The 23,386-nt window shown below is 37.3% G+C and overlaps 1 protein-coding gene across 1 annotated transcript in view; it reads right to left on the reverse strand.

The window, feature by feature from the left end:
• Positions 1-3,311: 3,311 nt before the first annotated feature.
• The window catches only part of LOC133527194 (furin-like protease 2), a 51,138-nt gene continuing 31,063 nt past the window's right edge, over positions 3,312-23,386 (reverse strand). Inside the window, exons 3-12 of the mRNA XM_061864094.1 lie at positions 13,557-13,679; positions 9,556-9,690; positions 9,072-9,379; positions 7,233-8,996; positions 7,025-7,140; positions 6,810-6,927; positions 6,183-6,737; positions 5,947-6,047; positions 5,441-5,628; positions 3,312-5,005 (exon numbers count right to left, since the gene is read on the reverse strand). Of these exons, the coding sequence (XP_061720078.1) occupies positions 4,853-5,005; positions 5,441-5,628; positions 5,947-6,047; positions 6,183-6,737; positions 6,810-6,927; positions 7,025-7,140; positions 7,233-8,996; positions 9,072-9,379; positions 9,556-9,690; positions 13,557-13,679 (3,561 nt within the window). The 3' untranslated portion in view covers positions 3,312-4,852. The remainder of the gene's footprint in view (positions 5,006-5,440; positions 5,629-5,946; positions 6,048-6,182; positions 6,738-6,809; positions 6,928-7,024; positions 7,141-7,232; positions 8,997-9,071; positions 9,380-9,555; positions 9,691-13,556; positions 13,680-23,386) is intronic.

The raw sequence follows: 23,386 nt of genomic DNA on the forward strand, positions 1-23,386 counted from the left end.
TTTAAAAATTTTAACATCATATTTTTAAACTTTGAATACACCTGAAACATTCAGAAACCTACAGGCTAATTCGAACGGACACTTACATTAGAATGATATTTGAATCATGTTATGTAGTTACCGTGCATTTTTCTCGTTTAGTTATCGTGCTCGGCGAGACGCACAATAGCTGAATAACATGTTTCAAATATCATTCTGATATAATTCGAATCCTGTAAAACTGTGTTACTAATTTGATCTTAATTTGAATGCGATGGGCAGGAAGACAAAGCTTGCATGATTTTCTCATTTCTTAATAAAGTGAAGTATGTCGAGGCTTAATTTTAGATTTTCCTCTCAATTTTTTACTGAGTTAACTAAGTATATAATATATACTTATATATTATATGCACGTGTAAACCGTGTAAGAGGGTCAAACACATTTTAGAAAAACGTCACTTATGTGGACAATATTACAAAAGTTAACGACTGGTTCATATGTATCCCGTTTTACTTATTTGAGTCTCAAGTACTAAAAAAAATTATCCCACCTGTAAGGGGGTAAAGTAAAGTATTATCTTTAGATTTTCTTAAGCTTGCTATGTCTAAGGACGCGAACGAGTTAATCATACTATAAAATGTACATGACCCACACACATCACACACACACACACACACACACACAGCACATTGAGTCCAGGAAACCTGGGCAACGAGATGGGAGACTGAACAAGTTTTTGTGAAAAAAAGTGCCAAAATCAGGTCATCTCAGACTCAAATCAGAACTCTCTAATACCTCATATGTCATAATTTACTCACAGTAGGTCGCTTCTTGCCATTTGTGGCGTTAAGGGTGTTGATTTAGATATTTAAAATAAAACAAATTATGCCATCATAAAAACCATCGATATATTTACATTTTATACATATTTACATGAAATCATTCCACTTTTCAGTTTAAATGTATATACAACCGTTCGTTACATCCACGAACCAATAATTTCAACGAACGAAATTATTTTAAGATATGTTAACATTAAACTCTAGAATGAAACATGACCTAACACAATAATAATATAGATAGAGGACAACATTGATAGACATAAAATTTTGGTTACATTTTCTTTTAAAGTACCTTGCTCGCGATGTAATAATTATTTTAGGAAAACAGGTAATGCACGCGAAAGAGAACAAATCGTGCTATTAAATAGTCCGAAAAATAAGACATATTTTATTGAAGTACAAATATTTACTGAATGAAATACTTAGATTAAGGCATCTCTTGGGCCAAAATAACTCAATCGAAATAGCAACGAGCGAAGGATGGGTCCCTTAGAAAACACAATAAATCAGTGGTCCGATTTTAAGTAGGTATAGGTATACCTACTATGTAGGTACACAGTCGAAGATAAATAAGTTGAATATTACATAAATCAACAATTTTTACTAGATCGTAAATAATGTGTGTGTTTTAGTAGAAGTAAGTTGAAATTTAATTTCAGTTAATTTACCTACTACTGCTACTAGTAACGTCATGTATCGTTAAATATATAAGGTGCTAACAAATTAGCTACCAATATTTTTACAGCTCCGGGAGTATATTTAAGTATAAAACATTATAGGTCTTATGATGCTTTTATGGAGAAAATTGGGAAGCAAATTTGCCACGTAAAATCACCCAGAATAATTAAATGAGACCTCATTGAACAGATTCTAGAACCTCTTTTACCTAACACTTAACTAGCCACTTCACATTGATAAATCAAATGACACGTTGATAAATATTTAAGACAAACAATTGTTGGCATGACATTTTGTCAGTTAAATGCACATGATGATTATTTTTAGATAGAATAAAAAGAAATTGTTCGCTAAATGAAAACAATAATAAAACGATAAAAAAAAGTTTTCTTAATTTATATTTAAATTTAATTGTTTTAATGAAAATCACCATTTCTTAAAATATTGGTAGCTAATTTGTTAGGACCTTATAGGTGTATAGGGTGACGATATAAAAGGTTTATAAACCACAATAATTGACAACATAACTCTCGTTTTACAAAATATAGATAAAGTGTATCAATGGTTATTTTTTACTTAAAAGCAATGAAAACGGATAAATTCGTATATAAATTCTAAACAAACGCGTTTTCATTGCTCTCGAGTGTATATAACATCGTTTCAATTAAGCGGGTCGGATTTTACCTATTTGAATGTTATTTGAATCCTTTTTCAAAAATATATGAAACACATTATTTTTGTAAGCATTTTATAATGTGTTGATAAATACATGCAGAGTCATATTTTCAGTAAATAAATGCACATTTTACTATTTTCAACGTAATCGACGTACCTATACATAATTTAGTCGGCATGAATAAACCGGTCCATGAAAAGGCTTAAAATAATCAAGCACACTTTAATAAAACGTGGAGTGGCTGAGATAAACATATGCACTCATTTACATACAAATGTCTACAGCAATTAACTCTGAATATTAAATTACGTAATTGAATACTCGAAGCGTGTAAATAATTCATATAATATGTCTGCACTAACTCTCTCATATAATGAAAACCTACACACCAATACATAGATTTGATAAATAATAAAGTTTGCGATGTGTGTCAGTAAAAATTACTACGCATCATTATTAAGGTTTATTTTATTGGAAATCTCTGGAACTACACATTACGGATCATGAATATCATAAGTTATAACAATTTTTTACCATATAGCCGTACCAAACGGCTGTGGGTTAATATTTTAGACCAATTGCGTTATTGATTGCCACGGTGTAAAAACCTCAAATTCAAATTTACAAATAGCCCCAGTGTTTTCAAAAAACATCCTGTAATGATACCTAACGAATTATATAGGTTAAAACTCTGTGTAAATTCTAGTAGACAATATCAGTATACTCTTTTACTTAATACTTTTTATATTCTTACCTGGTACCTAGATAAATAAATGGGACATAAAACAAAAGTGGATTTATCATGATCATAATAATAGATAGAGTCGTAGATAATTGCTCTCAAAATTTAGACTTGTACAGTCACGTCTGAAAATATCGATACGAAAAATGTGCCAAAAATATGTATACACTACCTTAATATAATTATGGGCAATAAAGTCGTGTATACATATTTTTGGCACTTTTTTCGTATCTATATTTTCAGACGTGACCGTACAACCAGATTTGACATGACCTAAATGTTATAGCAGTATACAAAACTCGCAACTGTAATGGATTACCCTTGCGTGGGCTAAAGACTAACTTTAAACCTAAAAAATAAAACTTTTAAAAGGATGGTAGATTACCGCAATTCTTCTTCTTCCTCGCGTTGTCCCGGCATTTGCCTCGGCTCATGGGAGCCTGGGGTCCGCTTGACAACTAATCCCAAGATTTGGCGTAGGCACTAGTTTTTACGAAAGCGACTGCCATCAGACCTTCCAACCCAGAGGATAAACTAGGCCTTGTTGGGATTAGTCCGGTTTCCTCACGATGTTTTCCTTCACCGAAAAGCGACTGGTAAATATCAAATGATATTTCGTACATAAGTTCCGAAAAACTCATTGGTACGAGCCGGGGTTTGAACCCGCGACCTCCGGATTGCAAGTCGCACGCTCTTACCGCTAGGCCACCAGCGCTTCGATTACCGCAATTCTTGAAAACTAATATTTGAATATAATTATGATGCTATTTTTTTATACTTGTTTCTAACAGGAGAACCGCCACTTGAACCGATTTTAGCTCCATAAAGCAACTCGAAATAGTCTATGCTGGCGCCTATTTCGATTTAATTATCACCTGATAGCGATTAATTTGATAGCGTGCAACAATCCCTGTTGTTTTTCGTTTCTTTTTGACTTAAATTGTATTGATTGACAGGTGTCAAAAGGTGCCTGAACAAATATCAAGAATATGTTTTGAAAAATGAATTAGTCTAGGTCTTTTAATATTCCACTATCCTATCAAATAGCTACGGTGCAAAATTGACTTTTGCATCGTTAATAATGATAAAACTTTTATTTTAATAAAATATGAATACAGCTCTAAACAACCTAACTAACATTTTTTAAATTGACTACAACTCTTTGGCCATGTCAAAGTGGTTTATATCATTTTCATATAATTCCTAAGCTATGTACACTGTTTTTTAATCATGTAAGTATTCAAACCTTTACACATCAGTCTGTAGTTTAATCTCTGTTACAAACATGCCGGATGATCCTTTTTGAGATGCATAATATAATAATTATGAAGCAGTGGATTGCTAAGAGTTGCTGTAATAATAATTTAATCGCGAATATACCTTTAATAGAGAAGCCAAAACAAAACGGAAAAGGGTAACTGGCGTATTAAAGTGAATTGGAATTGGCAGGAAAATATCCCGTGGGACCTCAAGATTGCTAGCCTTAAATTTTTATCCTAGGACCGACGTAACACTTATTTACTCATTTGAAATTATCCTTGTGATTCATGCGCTTTAATCGTTTATATAAAAGTTGAAAGACAACGTAATGTAATATAGTTGAAATTGAAGTGCAAACTTTACAGACTCTTTGAAATAGCTCTTAAAAAACTAACAATTGAAGTTTTTATAGACAGCTCTAAAGCATACAACATAAAATCTAAATCTCTGTTTTATACTTTATTCTGTTTGTATTTAGCTTGAATGTCGAATAACTCTTTCGAGTTGGTTTGTACAGGTGACTTTAAAGATATGTTTACCTTTACTTGTGCGAGTTGTGCGCCGTTCCACCGTTACCAGGGAAAAACGTATTGATACCCTTGAGATAAGCTAAGGCCTCATCCGGCAAGTTGTGCACAACAGGGCTTATCCTATTTATATTGACTCTGTATTCACTATGTTGGTTCCTCCAGTAAGCCCACTTGTTTCTCCGGCGCAACGGTGAGGGCTGTCGCCTTCAGAGGGACCATGTCCTCGTCCAGGGTTGTCAGCTGGGAGTATTCTGCTTGCGGGAATACTGTGCGCCGCTTCCGCTTCTTTATGTTAAACTGTCGAGAAAACATATAATTAAATTTTGATTCTAACATTAAAAAAAATATCATTACCTACTTTTCTTTTAAACAATAAATAAATAGGAATTAACCAATTTTGTAGAATAACTTCCATCTGCGATATGCATGAGTCTATGCAAGATATGTACATAACTTTTCACCATTAGAAAATATAAAAAGTGCCGATTTTTCAAACCTTACTACTTCACATTAATTAGATTTTAGTTATTCCGCGCAAATAAGATTTAGGGAACGTTCACATTAGACTTACAATGTGCACCGCGCTGTACAAAATAGTGGCTATTTATTAACTGAAAATTATTTGCCTTATATGACATGCCATACATCTTAGATTCAGACCATTGCTAAAAGTAATTTTTTGGTCATAAAATAATCTAACATGCACTATAATGAAGAAAAATAACAAATTACCCTTATAACTATAAATACTATGATGACTACAAGAAGCGCCGAGCCGACACTCCCCACTGCCAATAAATCATGGTCCCAGATATTCGAGCGGTCCTTCGAATCGTCAACAAAAAACGAGGCTGTTATATGAGTGCGAATGTTCTCCGCAATGCGCCGTTTACCCGCCGATGAGCCGTTTAAACAGCCTCCTAGAAAATAATTCCGGTTTACCTTTTGTATTCAAAACGCTTAGAAAAGCTCTATAGGGAATAGTAATCGGTATAAAAGAAATTGTTGCGAAGCCACAGGCTAGACAGCGCCCGGATACCAGAACTTCGTTATAAACTTGATACCTTTGTTCTTCCGCCACCGTAATCTTTAATCATCCTTTTCAATGACTTCAATGGCGTCTTCGAAACATAATTAAATACTCAAAAACATTGTTCGATAAAGTTTCAGTGAAATTATTACAAAGACTGTACAATGTTTTGTAATTTATTATCAAAAGTATTGATTGGATATCTTACCTATATCTTTGTCGCAATGGCAACAATCAGTCGACACGTTGGTGCTCAAAAAATTTGAAACCATGGTTTCTGTACAACATGGCAGGCATTTATGATTTACCCTAAAACAAAAAAAAAAGAATAATATAAATTTTTCAAACTGCAACCCAACTACTTTTTGGTTCATATTCCATAAATCCATTTATAGACTTCTCTAAAAATGTAATAATCGTTAAACTTAAAAAAAAAGTATTTACCTATCTAAACGCAATGGGTGAGCACAGGTGACACAACTTGTAGGCCCAGGCCCGGAACAAGACCTGCAGGAGTCGTGACAAGGACGGCATGTCCGAGTCCTGGGCTCGTAGTATTGGGAACTAAGGCACTCCACACATAGGCCATTCTCCAAGGAGAAGTGTGTCGGGCAAGACGTGCAGCGCTGCGGCCCCGCGCCGTGGCAGTCTTGACAGTAATGGTGACATCGCCGGCAACTGTCTTGCCATGGAAAGAAGTTTTGAGGACATTCTGGCCTGCACTCGCCGGCGGCTAACCTCCATTCTGGGGGGCAAGATGCACACTGGTCTCTTCGAGGGCCTGTACATGTCTCACACGACAGGTAGCATTTTGAACAGGTTCCTTCGTCAGGGTAGTACCCAGGAGCACAAGTAGCTCTACACGTGCCGGACTGTAAGCGCAAAGCACCCGCACAAGACGTACAGTTCAATCGGGACACACACGCAGTGCACGTGTGCGGACACCTTGAACACCGTCCGGCCGTCTGGAAATATCCCTGCCCGCATTCAGCCACGCACCTAAAACAAACGAACCCTTAGTGGCTCCTTTCTTCACAAAGAGAAAAGCCAGACTTAATAAAGTGTCCTTACCTCGATCCCTGTAATAACAGCGGGCTTGAGCAAAACAAACAGTCCCACTCATTCGAACCGCTACATTTCTCACAAGTAGAATGACAGTTTTTACATCGACCTTCCTCGTAGTACTCGTCTGTAAATAAGCTTTAGTTGTAATCTACCTATACATGTAATAAAATATGAAATGTATATGAAATAAAATATCATATTTATTTTCTATAGTAACATACTTGTATCACATTTCTCGTTGCCACTTGGGAGGCATTTTCCTCCTTTAGTAAAAATCCATTTATCTTTACATGCTGTACATATTGTGTTTGAACACATTGAACACCCAATGGGACATCTGAAATAGATTGTGAATTAAAATTAATGGCATGCTAAGGAAATCGTACCTATTATGATAACGATGTTATTTTTTATTCATATGCTACTTACGCTATACATTCTCTTCTCTGAACGTCTGCGTAATATCCGGTCGGACATTTTTCAACGCAACGGCCTTTGAATACGTAATTGCCGATCCTGCATGAGACACACGCCGTTTCGCTCGGACCGTTGCATGACTCGCAAGTCCCGTGGCAAGGCAAGCAACCAAAGTCATCCTTTTGATATGTGCCCGGAGGACAAGTCGCCAAACAAGAACCATTATAAAGTACATAGTTATGAGCGCAAGAGGCACACATGTCAGCTTTTTCAGAGCATGTGTCACAATGCTCTGCGCACGGGAAACAGGCGTTAGCATCGGGGTCTTCGTAGTAGCCATCTGGACATTGTTGTAAACAAACAGCTAGATCGATGACCAAGAGATGAGCTGGAGCGCACGTCAGGCAGGAATCTTGGCCGGCACCTGCGCAAGTCTCGCATGACTCGTGGCAGGGCCAGCACACGCCGCCTTGATTCACAAAACTCCGTGGCGGACAGCGCGACACACATGAGTTGTCCAGCCTGTAATGTTTACACGCCACACATTGCGTGGGACCCTTGCCATAACAGCCCTGTGAATCACATTCCGGATCGCATAACCTTTGCACTTGTTTATCATTGGCATCCGCTAAAACATTTTTTCTTTGCGCGGAGGGAATATTTTTGGGATTGGCATGTCTGTCCGAAATTCCGAGCTCGATTTCGTTGAGGAATTGCGAATATTCGGAGGCATCGTAAACGTCGTTTACGTGATAAGCCTTCTCATCCTGGTATGCGTTATTATTTGATGTAAAGTAGCTTTTATTTCGTAGTCTAATAGGGTTAGTGGCGGTGCCGTAAAAAATCAGCTGCCATTTTTTTAATAGCCCCGCTTGGGTCACGTGATTATTTCCAGCGTTTATTATCTGAAGGGTCCATCGTCCTTCGGCGCTCTCGCCCCAGAAATGGACACTTAAAAACGGCCAATCGTCAAAATTAGAGCTTGTGGCGTCATGCGTCCTTTCGAATAAAAGGGTCGAAGTCGTTCCCATTGGTGATGTAAGCAGTATGCGTAAATTACCTCTTGGGAAAAAGCTGAGCGAAATTTTACATTGAACGTGTTCCAAAAACCTGACCTCATTTACGGTACCGCTGCACCCATTGACATCCATATGCATTGATATCGTGTAGCCGGAAGAAGTTTCGATCGACTTGTCCTCGTTTATTTCTTGCGACTTGCAAATGTGTTGAGGTGGCACGCCGGTCCATTGTTCGGCTAATGTGACCATTTGGGCGGCGTCCATTAAACCGTAGCCAAACTTGTGGCTTACTTTTCGCTTCACTCCATTTACGATCCACCCTTCTTCTTTTTCTAATGGCTGTGACCTTGACGTTAAAACTACTAGATGTTGGATGTCTCGCCACGACAGTAAAGGATTTGCTTCTAGCGCTAATGCACATATTCCCGCAGCTAAAGGGGCAGAGGCAGACGTGCCCGTGTGATCTACTGTACATAAGTGATCCGGCCTTAATTGAACATCCATATCAACAGTGGCAACACTTTTATCCCTCCCCGGAGTACCAGAGCTGTAAGTTGATGCCAAAGTGGAAGAGCATTCCTCTAAATACCATGGTTTATAACCGCCTTGGGTTGCACTAGATACTGATATCGTGAAAATACTATTTGCGTATCCGTCGCAATTACAAGAGTCGGTATGCCTTCCTCCGTTGCCCGACGCCCATATAAAGATCGACCCCTTTCCTCCCCTGCCGTTTGTCACTCCATTTATAAAGGCCCTGAAACAAAACATTTTAATGAGCTCGCCGCTAGCTATTATTTTTTATCGCACACAATTAGTAGTCTAACCTTACCTTCTAGCTAAAGGACCTGGTCCGTCGACAGTTTTGCCGTCGTCCTCGGGCCCCCAGGATGCGCTGTATATGTCTATATGGTGTGGGTTGAAGCCTAGCGCTTGGGCCTCCACTGCGTCATTAACAAGGCCGTCTAACATCCTGACACCTCCAATGCTCGCATTGTACGCAATACCGACGCCGCAATACCTATTGTACGCGACCGCAGCCACCTCTCCCGCGCACCGGGTGCCATGTTTATTGTCGCCATTGTCCTGCGGCGTCGGGTCCGTGTCGTTCCCGTTTATATCGGTCGATGCGGTCCCGTCCTAAAACATCACAATAATAATAAAATATGCCTCCGTATAGTGTTAAGTGAAGAATGTAAGCGCTTAAAAGATATACTATAGAAACGAACCGCAACTATGGTTGCACGTGCGGCGGTTACACAAGAACATTAAATTTTGCAAAGTAAGAATTCATTGTACAATAAAAGTACACTTACGTAGTTTTGCGACAAGTCTGGATGGTTGGGCTGAATGCCATCATCTAAAATGGTTATGACTACCCCTTTTCCCGTGTATCCCTTCCTCCACGCGTAGCCTACGTTCATGTCCAGACCGTCGGCCGCCCCGCCATTCTGAAATAAAACTAGGTATTGGCCTAAAATCGTTGGAAGCATTCCTAACAATTTGGAACGTTTAAACGTATAGTTTGTGCTATTTAAAGTGAACGCCAAAAAGATTAAAACAAAAGAGTCGACACAAATGGCGATGGTAATAGCGCAATTACATTAGGCCGTTACCCGGAATTGGGCCTAACAATGAACTACGTCCTATGCACTCGGGTTCGGAAACTACCAATTGGGGAATAATCAAACTTAATTATTTTAGAAGTTCAGCTCTCACATTTGTGTTTACCTAATCAATTAAAGTATAGTAAGGCAGTAAAGTAAGAAATGTGTCAAACCACATATAACTGTTCAAAAAATATTTACTAAGGCGTGCTCAACCACTTTGAAATTTTTAATGTTGTATGAAACCCAAAAAAAAAAATAACTGATATTAAAATTGTTATAAAAAAAAACTAAATTTTAGTTTTTGTATTTCACTGATTTATATTTCATTATTTTTGATTTATTCATCACATAGTTTCAGTAAACATTAAATTTTAAATCAAAATCAGTGAACTCCCTTTTTTGTTGAGATACATTACAAAACTTGACGTATTTTATCAAAACAATAAGTGTAACAAAATAAGGGGTTGGCGTGTTTTCTGGCTAGAGTCTGTATTTTTCCCGTACAAAGGTGAACCACCCTACTGTCAGCCGATGCGAAGACGAGATCAACAAACATTTGATTGAGGCTTTCTTATTGACTGGCCGAGGTGTGTGTAGGTACCGAAACGCGGCAACTTCGTTTAGCGCAGCGGGCCGAAAATTTACATTTTCCGTACGAATAATAAAAAATAATGAAAACAAATCAATAATTTAGTTATATGAAAGCATTAAACAATGTAACCATTAATATCTGTATTATTATATTTGCTTAGGTTTAGAGTTTAGATACTGGTATATTCAAATTTGAGCTTATGCAGACGCACTTCTGGTGCGGATTGCAGTAAAACTAGTTAAGTAAAAAAGGTTTATTTTCAATCAGACTAACTTTTATATTATTAAGTAATAGGTTAGGTATTGAAATCGTGTATTAGGTCAAACTTAACTCTCCTAGGCTTCCTATATTTTCCCGTTAACGTATTTCACTGGCATTTACTAGTTGTTTCGCATAAGTTTAGGAATCTATTTTAAACTACGGTATACCACACTAGTTATGAACATAAATAACTATAGATGTGCCTAGTTTAATTACTACACTAATCAGAAACACTAATGCCTCTCGGCACTAATAGAGCAAAATGAATTTAAAGCAATGCTTTATCCACAACAATGGCCTTTTAAAGAATGGGGTACTGAAGTATTTTTCGTTTTAATATGTATTAATACAAAGACGAGACGCTTTCCTGAGTATTTATTTAAAACTATAGTACTAAAGAGTAAGTCGGGAAGGAAAATAGACGTTTTCTTGGTATTTGCTCTTCAGCTTGTTTTTGTTTCGAGATAATGTATTTACCGTGAAGTAGTAATTAGCATAGCTGTTAGTCATTACAGATTTCTAAAAATGTAGTGGAGAAAATACGCTTTATTCTTTTAATTTATAATGTAAATTTCAAATGTTTAAGGTACATAAATAAATAGAAAATTATCTACGATTGTACGGTCACGTCTGATAATATCGAGACGGACAAAGTGTCAAAAATATGTATACACTACCCTCATATATGGGCCATAAGGTCGTATATACATATTTTTGGTACTTAGATCATGTCGATATTTTCAGACGTGACTGTATCGACGTCTAATAAGATTATTAGGCATTAGAATTAGGTAAGTATACAAAACTCTAGCCTTCGCCCTGCTTGGACCACGTATCTAACTACAAATGTAATATAACTGGAAGTTGATTTGAGTCGAGTTAGGAATAAAAAATGATGTGAAGTTTTATCAAATGTACTAATGAAGAACATTTTTAGTATAAAAACGCAACTGTCAAAATCCCAAAGGTGGTGTTTAGAACAAGCTAAATCTACATGACGCCAGGTGCTTAATATTAAACTATACAGAATATCTTGTCTCGCTTATTATATAGAATCTAGAGGAACGCCATCGACAATTAGCGTTCATTGGTCCTTCTGTTTGCTTTAGTTTCCATCAAATTCACAAATAGTGTAAATAACCAGATATAGTTCATTAACTTAACCCCCAACACGTTTGGGATTAAGTATCGAATACTTCCAAATTGTAATGAATCATCTGAAGGGCAATTTATCTTCGGAACAAGTCACGAATATAAATCATGTAGATTTATCCGGCAGCGTAACAGGGGCGCGGGAAAGCGGGAGCGTCTTCCTTTGGGTGTACTAATAACAAATAAAACAACTTACTTATATAATAGTTGTCTTATTAACTTTAGGTCCCTAGTAGAGGAGTTCAAGAAATCGATTGCTTGATATGAATGTTTATCCTAGATCACAGGTTCGCCTACTTAGGAAACAGACCTGCTGGTTTACTTTTAAGAATCCTTTTGTAGAAGTTTGTTTCTGAAATTAGTTTTAAGAATCCTTTTGTACAAGTTTGTTTGTGAAATAAATTTATTAAATTAAAAAAAAATATACGAATCCCAGGAGGCATATTGTGATTGTCTGATTGTAATAACAGATTGTGAATATAATCTGGATTTGTTATAGATATGAGTCACATTTACTGCTTGAAAAGAAATGTCAGGTAATCAGGTCAGTGCCAGATGTCAATTGTCAGCCTGGTGAAATAGGCCCCTGATGACACCCTGAAACTTTCAACTATAAGAAGCCTAAGACTTGAACTAATTAAAGTTCTGCTTAGTACTTTTAAATCAACTGAACTATTTAACAAAGCTTTGCTTGAAGCCTTCAATCTTTTAGGAAGATTTGTGAAGCCATCTTCTGCAAAGGTTTAAAATGTTAACGGGTTAACTAGGAGAGCTCCAAATTCGCCTTTGTATTGCCTAATCTGAGCCATAATTGTGTTTTGTACTCTAAAAAGTTGTACATTTTTTTGCATCTAAAGCTTTGTTTATAGAAAAGTTTATTTTATTAGAGATAATATTTTTATTGGATCACTTAGATGTAAAAAGCTCTTCATTTGTTTCTGTAAGTACCTGTGACTGAATCTAAACTAGGGCACCTCAACGATCCAATTTATGTCTAAACTGTCATGCCGTGACAGTTATGTGGAGACGGTCCCAACTCAGTTCAGAACACAAATTCAATTGAGTTACGATCGCCGTTTGACCTCTGCCGACCGACCGCAGAGGTCATATTAAAATAAGTAAGAAAATTATGTATTCTGATGGTCATTGCAGTAAGTAACTGCAACACAATTGACAATTAAAGCTAAACGCATACCCATATAAAACTGTCAGAGGTAATTTTTAACAGACTTCAATGTCTCAAAGACGCTCATGTTGGTGGGATATTTGTTTTTTTTTTAATATATGTTTCCCCATTTCTCAAATTAAGAAAGTCGGACTGATTTGGAAAATTACCTTTTTGTTAGGAAGAATTATTTATTTAAATTTTATTGCACAAACTACAAAAAAATACAAATCACGGATTTCGTGCCTAATGGCATTCTCTTCCGATTGGAACTGGACTGAGTCCATAGTAGCATAGTAGCGGTTTACAGAGAGCATTATACTTCAAAGTAAGTCCCACTGAGATTGTCATCAGGTAAAAAACCAAGCATTGGGTCCTTGGAAAATCAAGGGAACGTTTAAGAATAAAAATAAGTAAATTCAAGTCACACCTAATACCCCTTTCTCATAAAACTTATCAAACCTCAGTTATATTTTGTATTCTTTTAATAAACCCATATCAATACCCATTGCGTATAAAAGTCCATAAAATACGTACCAAATACCACTGCTCCTTGAACAGCGGGTCTGGAAAGGACGGAGTGGACTGCCGCATGACGTGCCGCGGTTGGAGGTCTCTCTTCGACCGCCTCAACTCCCGTTGTTGCATCACCCATCTCACCTGTGGACAAAACTGTAGTTAAAACAAACGAGAAGACTTTCGAAGAAACAGGCGTCTTTCCGGTGGACATTATGTATGTTAACAGTTTTGGTATATTTTAGTAACTGTGAAGATGTATTACTATATAAAGATGTATTACTATATGTATTACTCATATAAAGTCTATAATTGAATTGAAGGAAGAATAGAAAAAAAGGCAGGGGAAGATCGAGGCGTGCTTTTTTGGACTAAGCCAAAGAGAAAATATAACTTATTCTCAATACCTTCCAACCGAACTGTGTACGCGAAGAACAGATTTCTCGTAAGAGCATGCAAAAGTTATAATGAGAAGTACTCTGATATTGATATATTTAATTCTACCTTACCTAAGTTTGTTTCTGCAATTAAGAACATAAATAAATAAATAACAGTAATAAAAAAAAAGTAGTAAATATTAAATCTAATGATTTGTATTCTCTAAGATAATGAGCTGCATGTAAATTTAGTATAAGCAAGGTATTATGTCTTTCTTTTCTGTTGTTAAAGTTTAATAATCTTACCTAAACCTACTTTACAATTTCATAGAAGTGAAACCAAATTGTATAAGTCTGGTTTGAGCAGCAAAGAATGTTATTATTCTATAAGTGGAAACTGTTATGGCTTGTGTGTATTCTATATTTGTGTAAACATATGTATTATTTTTCGCTCTTTGTTTCCCAATAATGAATAAAAAAAAAAAAATCAACGTAGTGAATTATCAGGAGCTCAAAACAGTGGCAGAGAGAAGAACGGAATGGCGGTTACTCCACCAACAAGAGCCAGGCTCTTAAGAATTATGATGATGATGAAGATGTACTAAGGGTTGAACATGACCATAAGGATCCAGTAAGAAAATTAGGCTTCAATTAAAGTCCATTTATTTTAGGCTATCCACAGAAAAGACGCATGACCTTAACTCACGCCAAATAAGTTTTTTTTAAATCCAAACCCTTGATTTAGCAAAGCAAAGTGAGATAAGTTATATCATAAAACACGAGTGATATTATACAGGCTGTTTATTTAGTCGCCTGCAATCATTTACGCGGTGGATATATAGGTCATACTGAGCAACTTTTACAATGGGAGCAACCCCAAAATCGCGAAAAAAAAAATGGCTGTTCCATACATTTTGGCTGCCTGACCTTGACATTTCCTATGGAAGACTAAATTTTTTTTCGCGATTTCTGGGTTGGTCCCATATTAAAAGTTGCTCAATATGACTTATTTGTATATTCAGCCCGTAAATTATTGCAGGTGACTAAATAAACACCCTGTATTTCGAAAACAATTCCCGTTCACAATTCCCGTTTGACTGGTATTAAAACATTAAAATTTTCATTACAATAATAAATTAACTAGAAATATAAAGCAATGATAATTTACAACACAATGTCAAAATAATAATTAAACATCCATTCATTAAATTTAAAATGTAAGTACAGTCGAGTACATACATATATGAGCAAATCCAAGGCTTCAATAATTAATGAGCATAGAAAGGTACAAAACAATGCATCTGAACAGATTAACCAATCAAAAATATGTACAATCATCACTTGTCATATTAATCTGAGCCAGTCTCACAATACAAGTCTCTCAAATAATATCTAAACTTAAGACTAGCTTAAGCCTATTTTGATAAGTAGGCCTAGAGAACCAGATGATGATTATTTATTCTGTTTTAATCCGATAGTTATGAACTTCCACGTGTTCACATTAAATTGTAAAACGTTAGTACAGATATATATGTACCTCTACATGCTTATAAATTCTTGAAAAAACTTTTGTGTAGGTATTTGTGTACTTTCACTTGGTTAAATAATTGTGAAATAATTTGGTTAAAAAATTTTAGTACAGACAATTATCAGTTTTCAGTTGCTTACATATTATATATGGTTAATCTGTTCAGATGCATATGTACGCTCATATGTATGCTCATTTATTTTTGAAGCCTTGGATTTGCTCATATATTTATGAACTCGACTGTAACATTATTTAACATACAATCCTTATTAGAACCGAGCGGTCTACGGGCGGATTGCACCACGTACATTCAATGAAATGATTAACGTTGGCCTTTTAATCACATCTTAAAGCAGCATAACAAAAAAATACTCTAGGTACCTATATCACATAAATCACATTTCATTACTAGGTACATATGCGTATGTTCTGAATTTTGATTCACACTAACGCAGTAGGCATGTAGGTAGGTGTGTATGAAATACCTTCCTTTTATAATTTTTTAAGGATGAATTCAATATATTCCGCTTGAGACTGTCACCTATTTAGTATGAAATTATCAATGAGCGGAATTCTTCATAGCAAAAATCAAACTGTCAGAGGGATTGACCTAACTGTTATATCGACTTGGTTATCGATGTTACGGAATAATATCGCATTAGGTATCCACAATCAACTTAAAATATTATTCTGTAACATTTGACCTCTTTGATAAGCAACTTGCATCTCCGTATTAAGTAAATCGTCACATATGTCACTTGAGTTTTCATGAGTGATTTCCGTGCCGTGTTACTAAAATGGTTAATCCTAAAAGAAAACAATAAAAAAATGGATACAGAAAGATTCTTATTTCAGTTTCAAAGAAGATTCTTCCACAATATATTGCTCTAAATGTTACGTTCATTTACATCATAAAAGTATTTTCTGTTGTATTCTTTACCAAAATACAGTGGCAGTCAGCTAATTAGGGACACCGTTAGTTTGTTTGTATGTATATCCAAAAGCCTAATTTCATTACTTTAACTTTGTTTCGTTAAGTGACAAATATTTATCGATAAGTCGATAAAACAGTTAGGTCAATCCCTCTGACAGTTTGATTTTTGCTATGAAGAATTCCGCTCATTGGAAATTATACATATATGCCTATAGTTACACGTTAATTTAATTTCGAATAAATTGCGGATTCCAAGACATAGATTTCCTTGGGGACTGCCTAGAGAATTTCTGAAACTTTTATAAAGAAAAAACGTACGCTGAGATCCAATTCGTGTCACAGAATATAGTTATTAGATTAGCTGAGCAGCGGTAAAATATTTGTTCCTGAAATACGCTCAAATATAAGTAGATAAACAGGAAATTGTGACGAAGGTATACCAAAGAAGAAAATATCATATATGTCAACTTAAGATAATATAGAATAAAAAACTTTTTGTCTTCGCTTTCAGAAAGCATGGCTTAAAATTGCATCAACAGCATTAAGCAGAGGTTTATCTATTGCGTACATAACGTAGTGCAGTCAAAAGATTTAATTTGAATAATTTGTGACCCATTTCGTATCTGTCACTGTGACAAACAACATGAAAGTCTTTACAGACCTTGTGGCACGGAATCGAACCTTGAACCCATAGGAGATTGTGCCGTACCTCAAGGATCGATGATGGGTAATAACCTTTTTAGGGTTCCGTAGTCAACTAGGGGTTCCTTATAGTTTCGCCATGTCCGTCTGTCTGTCTGTCTGTCCGAGGCTTTGCTCCGTGGTCGTTAGTGCTAGAAAGCTGAAATTCGGCATGGATATATAAATCAATAAAGCCGACAAAGTCGTACAATAAAATCTAAAAATTTAATTTTTTTGAGGGTACCTCCCCTACATGTAAAGTGGGGGTGATTTTTTTTTTCTGCTTCAACCCTACAGTGTGGGATATCGTTGGAAAGGGCTTTCAAAAGTAATAGGGGTCTTCAACAAATTTTTTTTGATAAAGTGAATATATTCGGAGATAATCGTTCCGAAAGAAAAAAAAATGTGTCCCCCCCCCTCTAACCTTTGAACCATAGGTCCAAAAAATATGAAAAAAATCGTGGAAGTAGAGCTTAAGAAAGACTTTAAATGAAAACTATAGCGGATATGATCAGTTTAGCTGTTTTTGAGTTATCGCATAAAGTTTCCCCTTCATAGTAAAAAGACTTTAATTAGGTACTGATTATGCAAGTTTGCCTATTTGTTTAACTCGCGTTTCATCCCTTGGTTAACAATTTACTATACTTTAAGCTCCAGTTTAGCTTATTGTGACGGAAGAGTAACTACGGAACCCTACACTGAGCATGGCCCGACATGCTCTTGTTAAATACTAATTAACGACATTATGATGGCGTGCTCTGAGCCTGAGTATATTATGTTCGCAGATGACACGTGCATAATATTAAATGAAGATAATTTTATCAACTTCAATTTTTTTTTATACTATGTCGGTGGCAAACAAGCATACGGCCTGCCTGATGGTAAGCAGTATCAGAGGAGTTACATGCGCGTTGACGACCCTAACCCCCTCCCACCCTCGTTGAGCTCTGGCAACCTTACTCACCGGCAGGAACTCAACACTATGAGTAGGGTCTAGTGTTATTTGGCTGCGATTTTCTGTAAGGTGGAGGTACTTCCTCGGTTGGGCTCTGCTCTAGATCTGGAATGACATCCGCTGTGCTGTGCCCTACCACACAGAGCGAGATGACATTCACAATGTCCATACCTCTCTTGTGGACGTAGTTTAAGGACATACCCGGGTCCTCGGGTCCGGGTTACTAAATTAAAGCTAATAAAGTAATACACAACATTGCCAAGTGGTTTTCATCTAACGGTATGCTTAATATTGAAAAAACAAATATTATGCACTTTTAACTTCGGAAAATTGGTATAAGCCCTTTAGAAATATATGTAAACAATATAAAACTCCCACAGGTAGAGCAAGCAAAATATCTCGGTTTTACTATTGACTCGGGACTAACGTGGACCCCCCATATAGATGCGGTAGCCGACAGGCTAGCGTCGGCTTGCTTCGCCCTTTCTAGACTCGCGCCATCACTAACGCCTCAAAATCTTAAAACGGTATACTATGAGTATTTCCACTCAATTTTGACTCAAGGTTTGGAGCTGTGGGCCACTGCAGCCGAATGCAATAGACTATTTAGACTACAAAAGCGTGCCCTTAGGATAATAATTTCGGGTAAGCCCTATGATTGTCCAGCGCAGTCGTTATTTAAGGAGCACAGGATCCTCACGTTACCATGTGTTTATATATTAAAGGCCTGTAAATAGGTATGTGAAGGCAAATCTCGGGCTATATACAACCTACGGGCAGAACCACGGCCGGCCGCAACACGCGTGGCAAGCACCTCCTGCTAGTCCCGCGCTGCCGACTGGCAAAGACTCGGAAGTCACTCGTTGTCATGGGTGCAAAAATTTATAACTCTCTTCCGAAAGAGGTCATTAACTCAGCGAGTGAGGCAATATTTGAAAGTAAACTTAAGAAAATGTTAATTCGGTTAGCGTGTTACACAATAAGTGAATTTATGTTAAGGACCACTGATATCTCCAACTAAATGATGTAATCTCAAACTATGTACCTAATTATACTACTAAAATTAAGATATGAAAAAGTACCATTATAACTTATCAAATCAGCTAAACTGTAACTAACGATAACAGCTAGTAATAATAATATTTTTCAACACACTTTTTCAAAAAGACGTTTTTATTCCACCGACTTTTGGCTCATAAATATTATAACGTACATTTTCTGAATGAAATGATAAATAAATCAAGTTAGGATTCTCTTCCAATGGACTTTATATGTTTTCATTTCTCATGCTCTGAAAGAGGGTCATTGTTGCTCTTTGAGGTGTGCAGAAAGTGATACATTTTGCACTAGAGCATTTTACTTTCCAAGTACGTTCTTTTCGTTTTTATACGATAAGCAATTGAAATTTGCTTTTGAATAGATTTGTTATACAATTTTCATTCTGATCTTTAACTCTCCATTCCATTAATAACGATATTTTTACCTAAATTGTTAATTGAAAGTACCCTCAAGAAATACTATGAAAGTTTTTTAGGGATGTTTTTGTAAACACATATTTTACTTTTCTCGTATTCGAAGAGTATTTAATTCGGCCGAAGTGAAAAGTAGAGTGCTTAACTCGGGTGAAAGGCATCATTTCAGCCTCGGACTATTGGCGCTCTCACTGCGTGAAACTACCTCGATAGGAATGAGTGCCTTTTATCCCTTGGTTAACAATCTACTATTTCAAGCTTAACTGACGCGTCCATATGATAGCACAGCGTCGTTCAAATAACAGATATTGTAATTGTAAAGTTACTGCTATACTTTTAAGGTAGTGCTTCGACTGATGCAAAAAATATACTCGTAAATATACATCACTTTAGGATAAGGTTCGCTTATGTTCTCATCTTCGCACACTTTTTTAGAGCCTCCTTATATTTTCAATGAAATTAAAATGTTAAATCCTTGGGTAAACAAAGTCAAAATCAAGAATGTTTATTCAATACCTAATTCAATTGAGAAGACTAATTTTATCTAGACAACTTTAGTGGTTGACCAACCGCTTCTAGGCAAACTTTGCTAACAAATTACTACAAGTTGAACTATGTAAATGAATGCGAAATGGATTTTTATAACTTTCAATATTAAATTAGTACTTGCGGCGTCTACGATAGCATTATTTATGCCACTTGAATAACTCATACTAACGATAATATTATTTAAAACTTTGAATGCTGATGTTTGAGTTGCCCTTCAAATAAATAATAAAGAAAATTCTATTTAGATCTCATAATGGAAATGTTTTTGTTTTATGTATATTAATGTATTTTTATACCTATATAAAATTCAAAATTCAAAAAATTTCTTAAGTAATTGTTCCACATTTAAGGTTTTTATTATTTTTAAAAGGTTTAGTTAATGCGAAACAACATGTTATGGCGGCGAGATGATATAGTGTTTTCATAATAAAGTCCTATAATAATCCGTGTTGGTAGGAACTCGAGTCTTTTTAGTCTAAATTGAAGAACTCGACTCGTTTTTACGAGACTCAGAGCTTAAAATCTTCTGAGTCTTTTAAGTCCCGAGTCGAGTCCTTTATTAAAGTCTTTTTTAAGCGCAACTCAAAAGGTCTCGAGTCTCCAGATAAAGACTCAGTCAACTATTTTATAGGTTTTATCTAAACAAAGCCATTGCCAGGGCTAAATACGAATTCGTCGGCAGAATTGGTGAGAAACTAGCGGGCTACCCTACTGGAAGTCGCGCGTTCTGGTCTCTTGCCAAAGCTGCCGAGGGGAATTTCTGTCAGTCGTCTTTACCACCGCTGCGTAAAACTGATGGTGATCTGGCCCACAGTGCAAAAGAGAAAGCCGATCTTCTTGGTACTCTTTTTGCCTCGAACTCGACTATGAACGACGACGGTAGCGCCGTGCCGCCCACCATCCCGCGGTGCGCATACTCTATGCCAGAAATCTCTATCACGCAGAGGGATATTCGGCGGGAGTTGCTATCTCTGAACGTCCATAAGTCGAGCGGGCCAGACGGTATACCTGCAGTTGTGCTAAAGCGGTGTGCTCCTGAGTTGTGTCCCGTGTTAGCGCGTCTTTTCACGCTCTCCAGCAACAAACGGCATGTTCCATCTTCGTGGAAGACGGCCCTTGTGCATCCCGTGCCAAAAAAGGGCGATAGATCGGACCCATCGAATTACAGGCCTATTGCTATCACCTCCCTTCTCTCTAAGGTCATGGAGCGTATAATTAACGCGAAGCTCCTGAGATACCTAGAGGAACACGATCTGATCAGCGACCGCCAATATGGCTTTCGCCATGGTCGCTCGACTGGTGATCTTCTAGTGTATCTCACACACCGCTGGGCCTCGGCCATTGAGAGTCAAGGTGAGGCATTGGCAGTTAGCCTGGATATAGCGAAGGCGTTCGATCGGGTCTGGCATCGGGGTCTCTTGTCGAAGTTACCATCATATGGATTGCCGGAGGGTCTATGCGAGTGGATCGCTAGCTTTTTGTCCGGCAGACGCATACGAGCCGTAGTAGACGGAAGCTGCTCTGATAGCATGGACATTAACGCTGGCGTTCCGCAAGGTTCTGTGCTATCCCCAACGCTGTTTCTGCTGCACATCAATGACATGTTGTCTATCGGCGATATTCATTGCTATGCGGACGATAGCACTGGGGATGCCTTTTACACAGGCCGCGCTAACATCCCTCGTTCTGAGGTGCTGGAGAGCCGTGAAAACCTTGTGTCGGATATTGAGAGCACTCTATCCAGAGTTTCGGTGTGGGGTCGGGATAATTTAGTCCGGTTCAACCCCACAAAGACACAAGTTTGCGCGTTTACCGCTAAAAAAACCCCATTTACTGTGGTCCCACAGTTCCAAGGCACAACCCTTACCATATCAGGGAGTATTGGGATCCTCGGTGTCGACATCTCCAGTGACGTCCAATTCCGTAGTCATCTGGCAGGGAAGGCTGCGCTGGCATCTAAAAAACTCGGTGTGCTCAATAAAGCAAAGCGATACTTTACTCCAGGGCAAAGACTGCTACTTTATAAATCGCAAGTGAGACCCCATATGGAGTATTGCTGTCACCTTTGGGCAGGAGCACCTGGATGCCAGCTTGGGCCCTTCGACTCAGTTCAAAGACGTGCTGTACGAATCGTCGACGATCCCAAACTCACAAGCGGTATTGAACCTTTAAGTCTAAGGAGAGACTTTGCCTCCTTATGTGTGTTCTACCGCTTGTACAATGGGCTGTGCTCTGAAGAATTGTTTGACATGATGCCCACGGCTACTTTCTATCACCGCACCGCCCGCCGTCGGCAGGGTGTTCATTCTCACACCCTAGAACCTAAATGGTCACGCACTGTGCGGTTTAAGAGGAACTTCCTCCCGCGCACGCTCCGGTTGTGGAATGAGCTACCTGCCGAGGTTTTCCCGAGGGTCTACAGTATGAGGTTCTTCAAAAAAGGAGTGTACAGATTTTTAAAGGGTCGGCAACGCGCATGTAACACCTCTGGAGTTGCAGGCGTCCATAGGCTACGGTGACTGCTTACCATCAGGCGGGCCGTATGCTTGCTTGCCACCGTCGTGGTATAAAAAAAAAAAAAAAAAAAAACAACAGTAAAGTAAATAGGCGTTATTGTATGGTTTATTTGATTTGTACATCCATGAATTTGACATAAAGACACGCATTTCGAAGTTATTTGTAAAAAAAATACAAGTTCTCCGAAAAGGACTCAAGTCTCTACAAAAGACTCGAGTCTTTAATAAGTTGAAAAGAACTAAAGTTACATCTTAATTATGAGAGTCTGAAAAACTGAGTCGAGTCTTAAAGCAGATAACTCAAAGGACTCGAGTCTTAACCAACACTAACGCTTACTGTAATTTTTACCTTTAAATACGTATATACCGCTTTTTAAGATTACAATACGGTTGCCATGAATTTAATTGGCAATCTTGAGGATTTTATCTAGAGACTTCATCGATTCGAAACCTGTTTTTTTTTACTTTCGCTCGATAGAAAAAAATCACGAACATAGGTCTAACACGCACTTTATTTTTTTTTAACAATGCAGTAAATATGAAAATTGCTTCAAAAAATAAGAAATTTATTTTTGAGGAAATTCCGCGGTCCCGAGCATGTACATCGAGAGTGAGAGATGAACACGATCCTACGGAGTTTTAAAGCCTCTCGCTCTCCCTCCTGATTCTATTGTGATTTGTAATTTATTTCATCTTTGAATTTACTACATCGTGTCTTTAGAATATCAAAACCAAAACCGATTTTATAATCTGAATAATGGACCAGCAGAGTGTAAATCCACGGCACGTCAATTCTGTCGACAGTGTTCACTCTAGAGAGACATAAATAAACACTGTAC

Source organism: Cydia pomonella, chromosome 17 (assembly GCF_033807575.1).
Source record: "Cydia pomonella isolate Wapato2018A chromosome 17, ilCydPomo1, whole genome shotgun sequence".
NCBI lineage: Eukaryota > Metazoa > Arthropoda > Insecta > Lepidoptera > Tortricidae > Cydia > Cydia pomonella.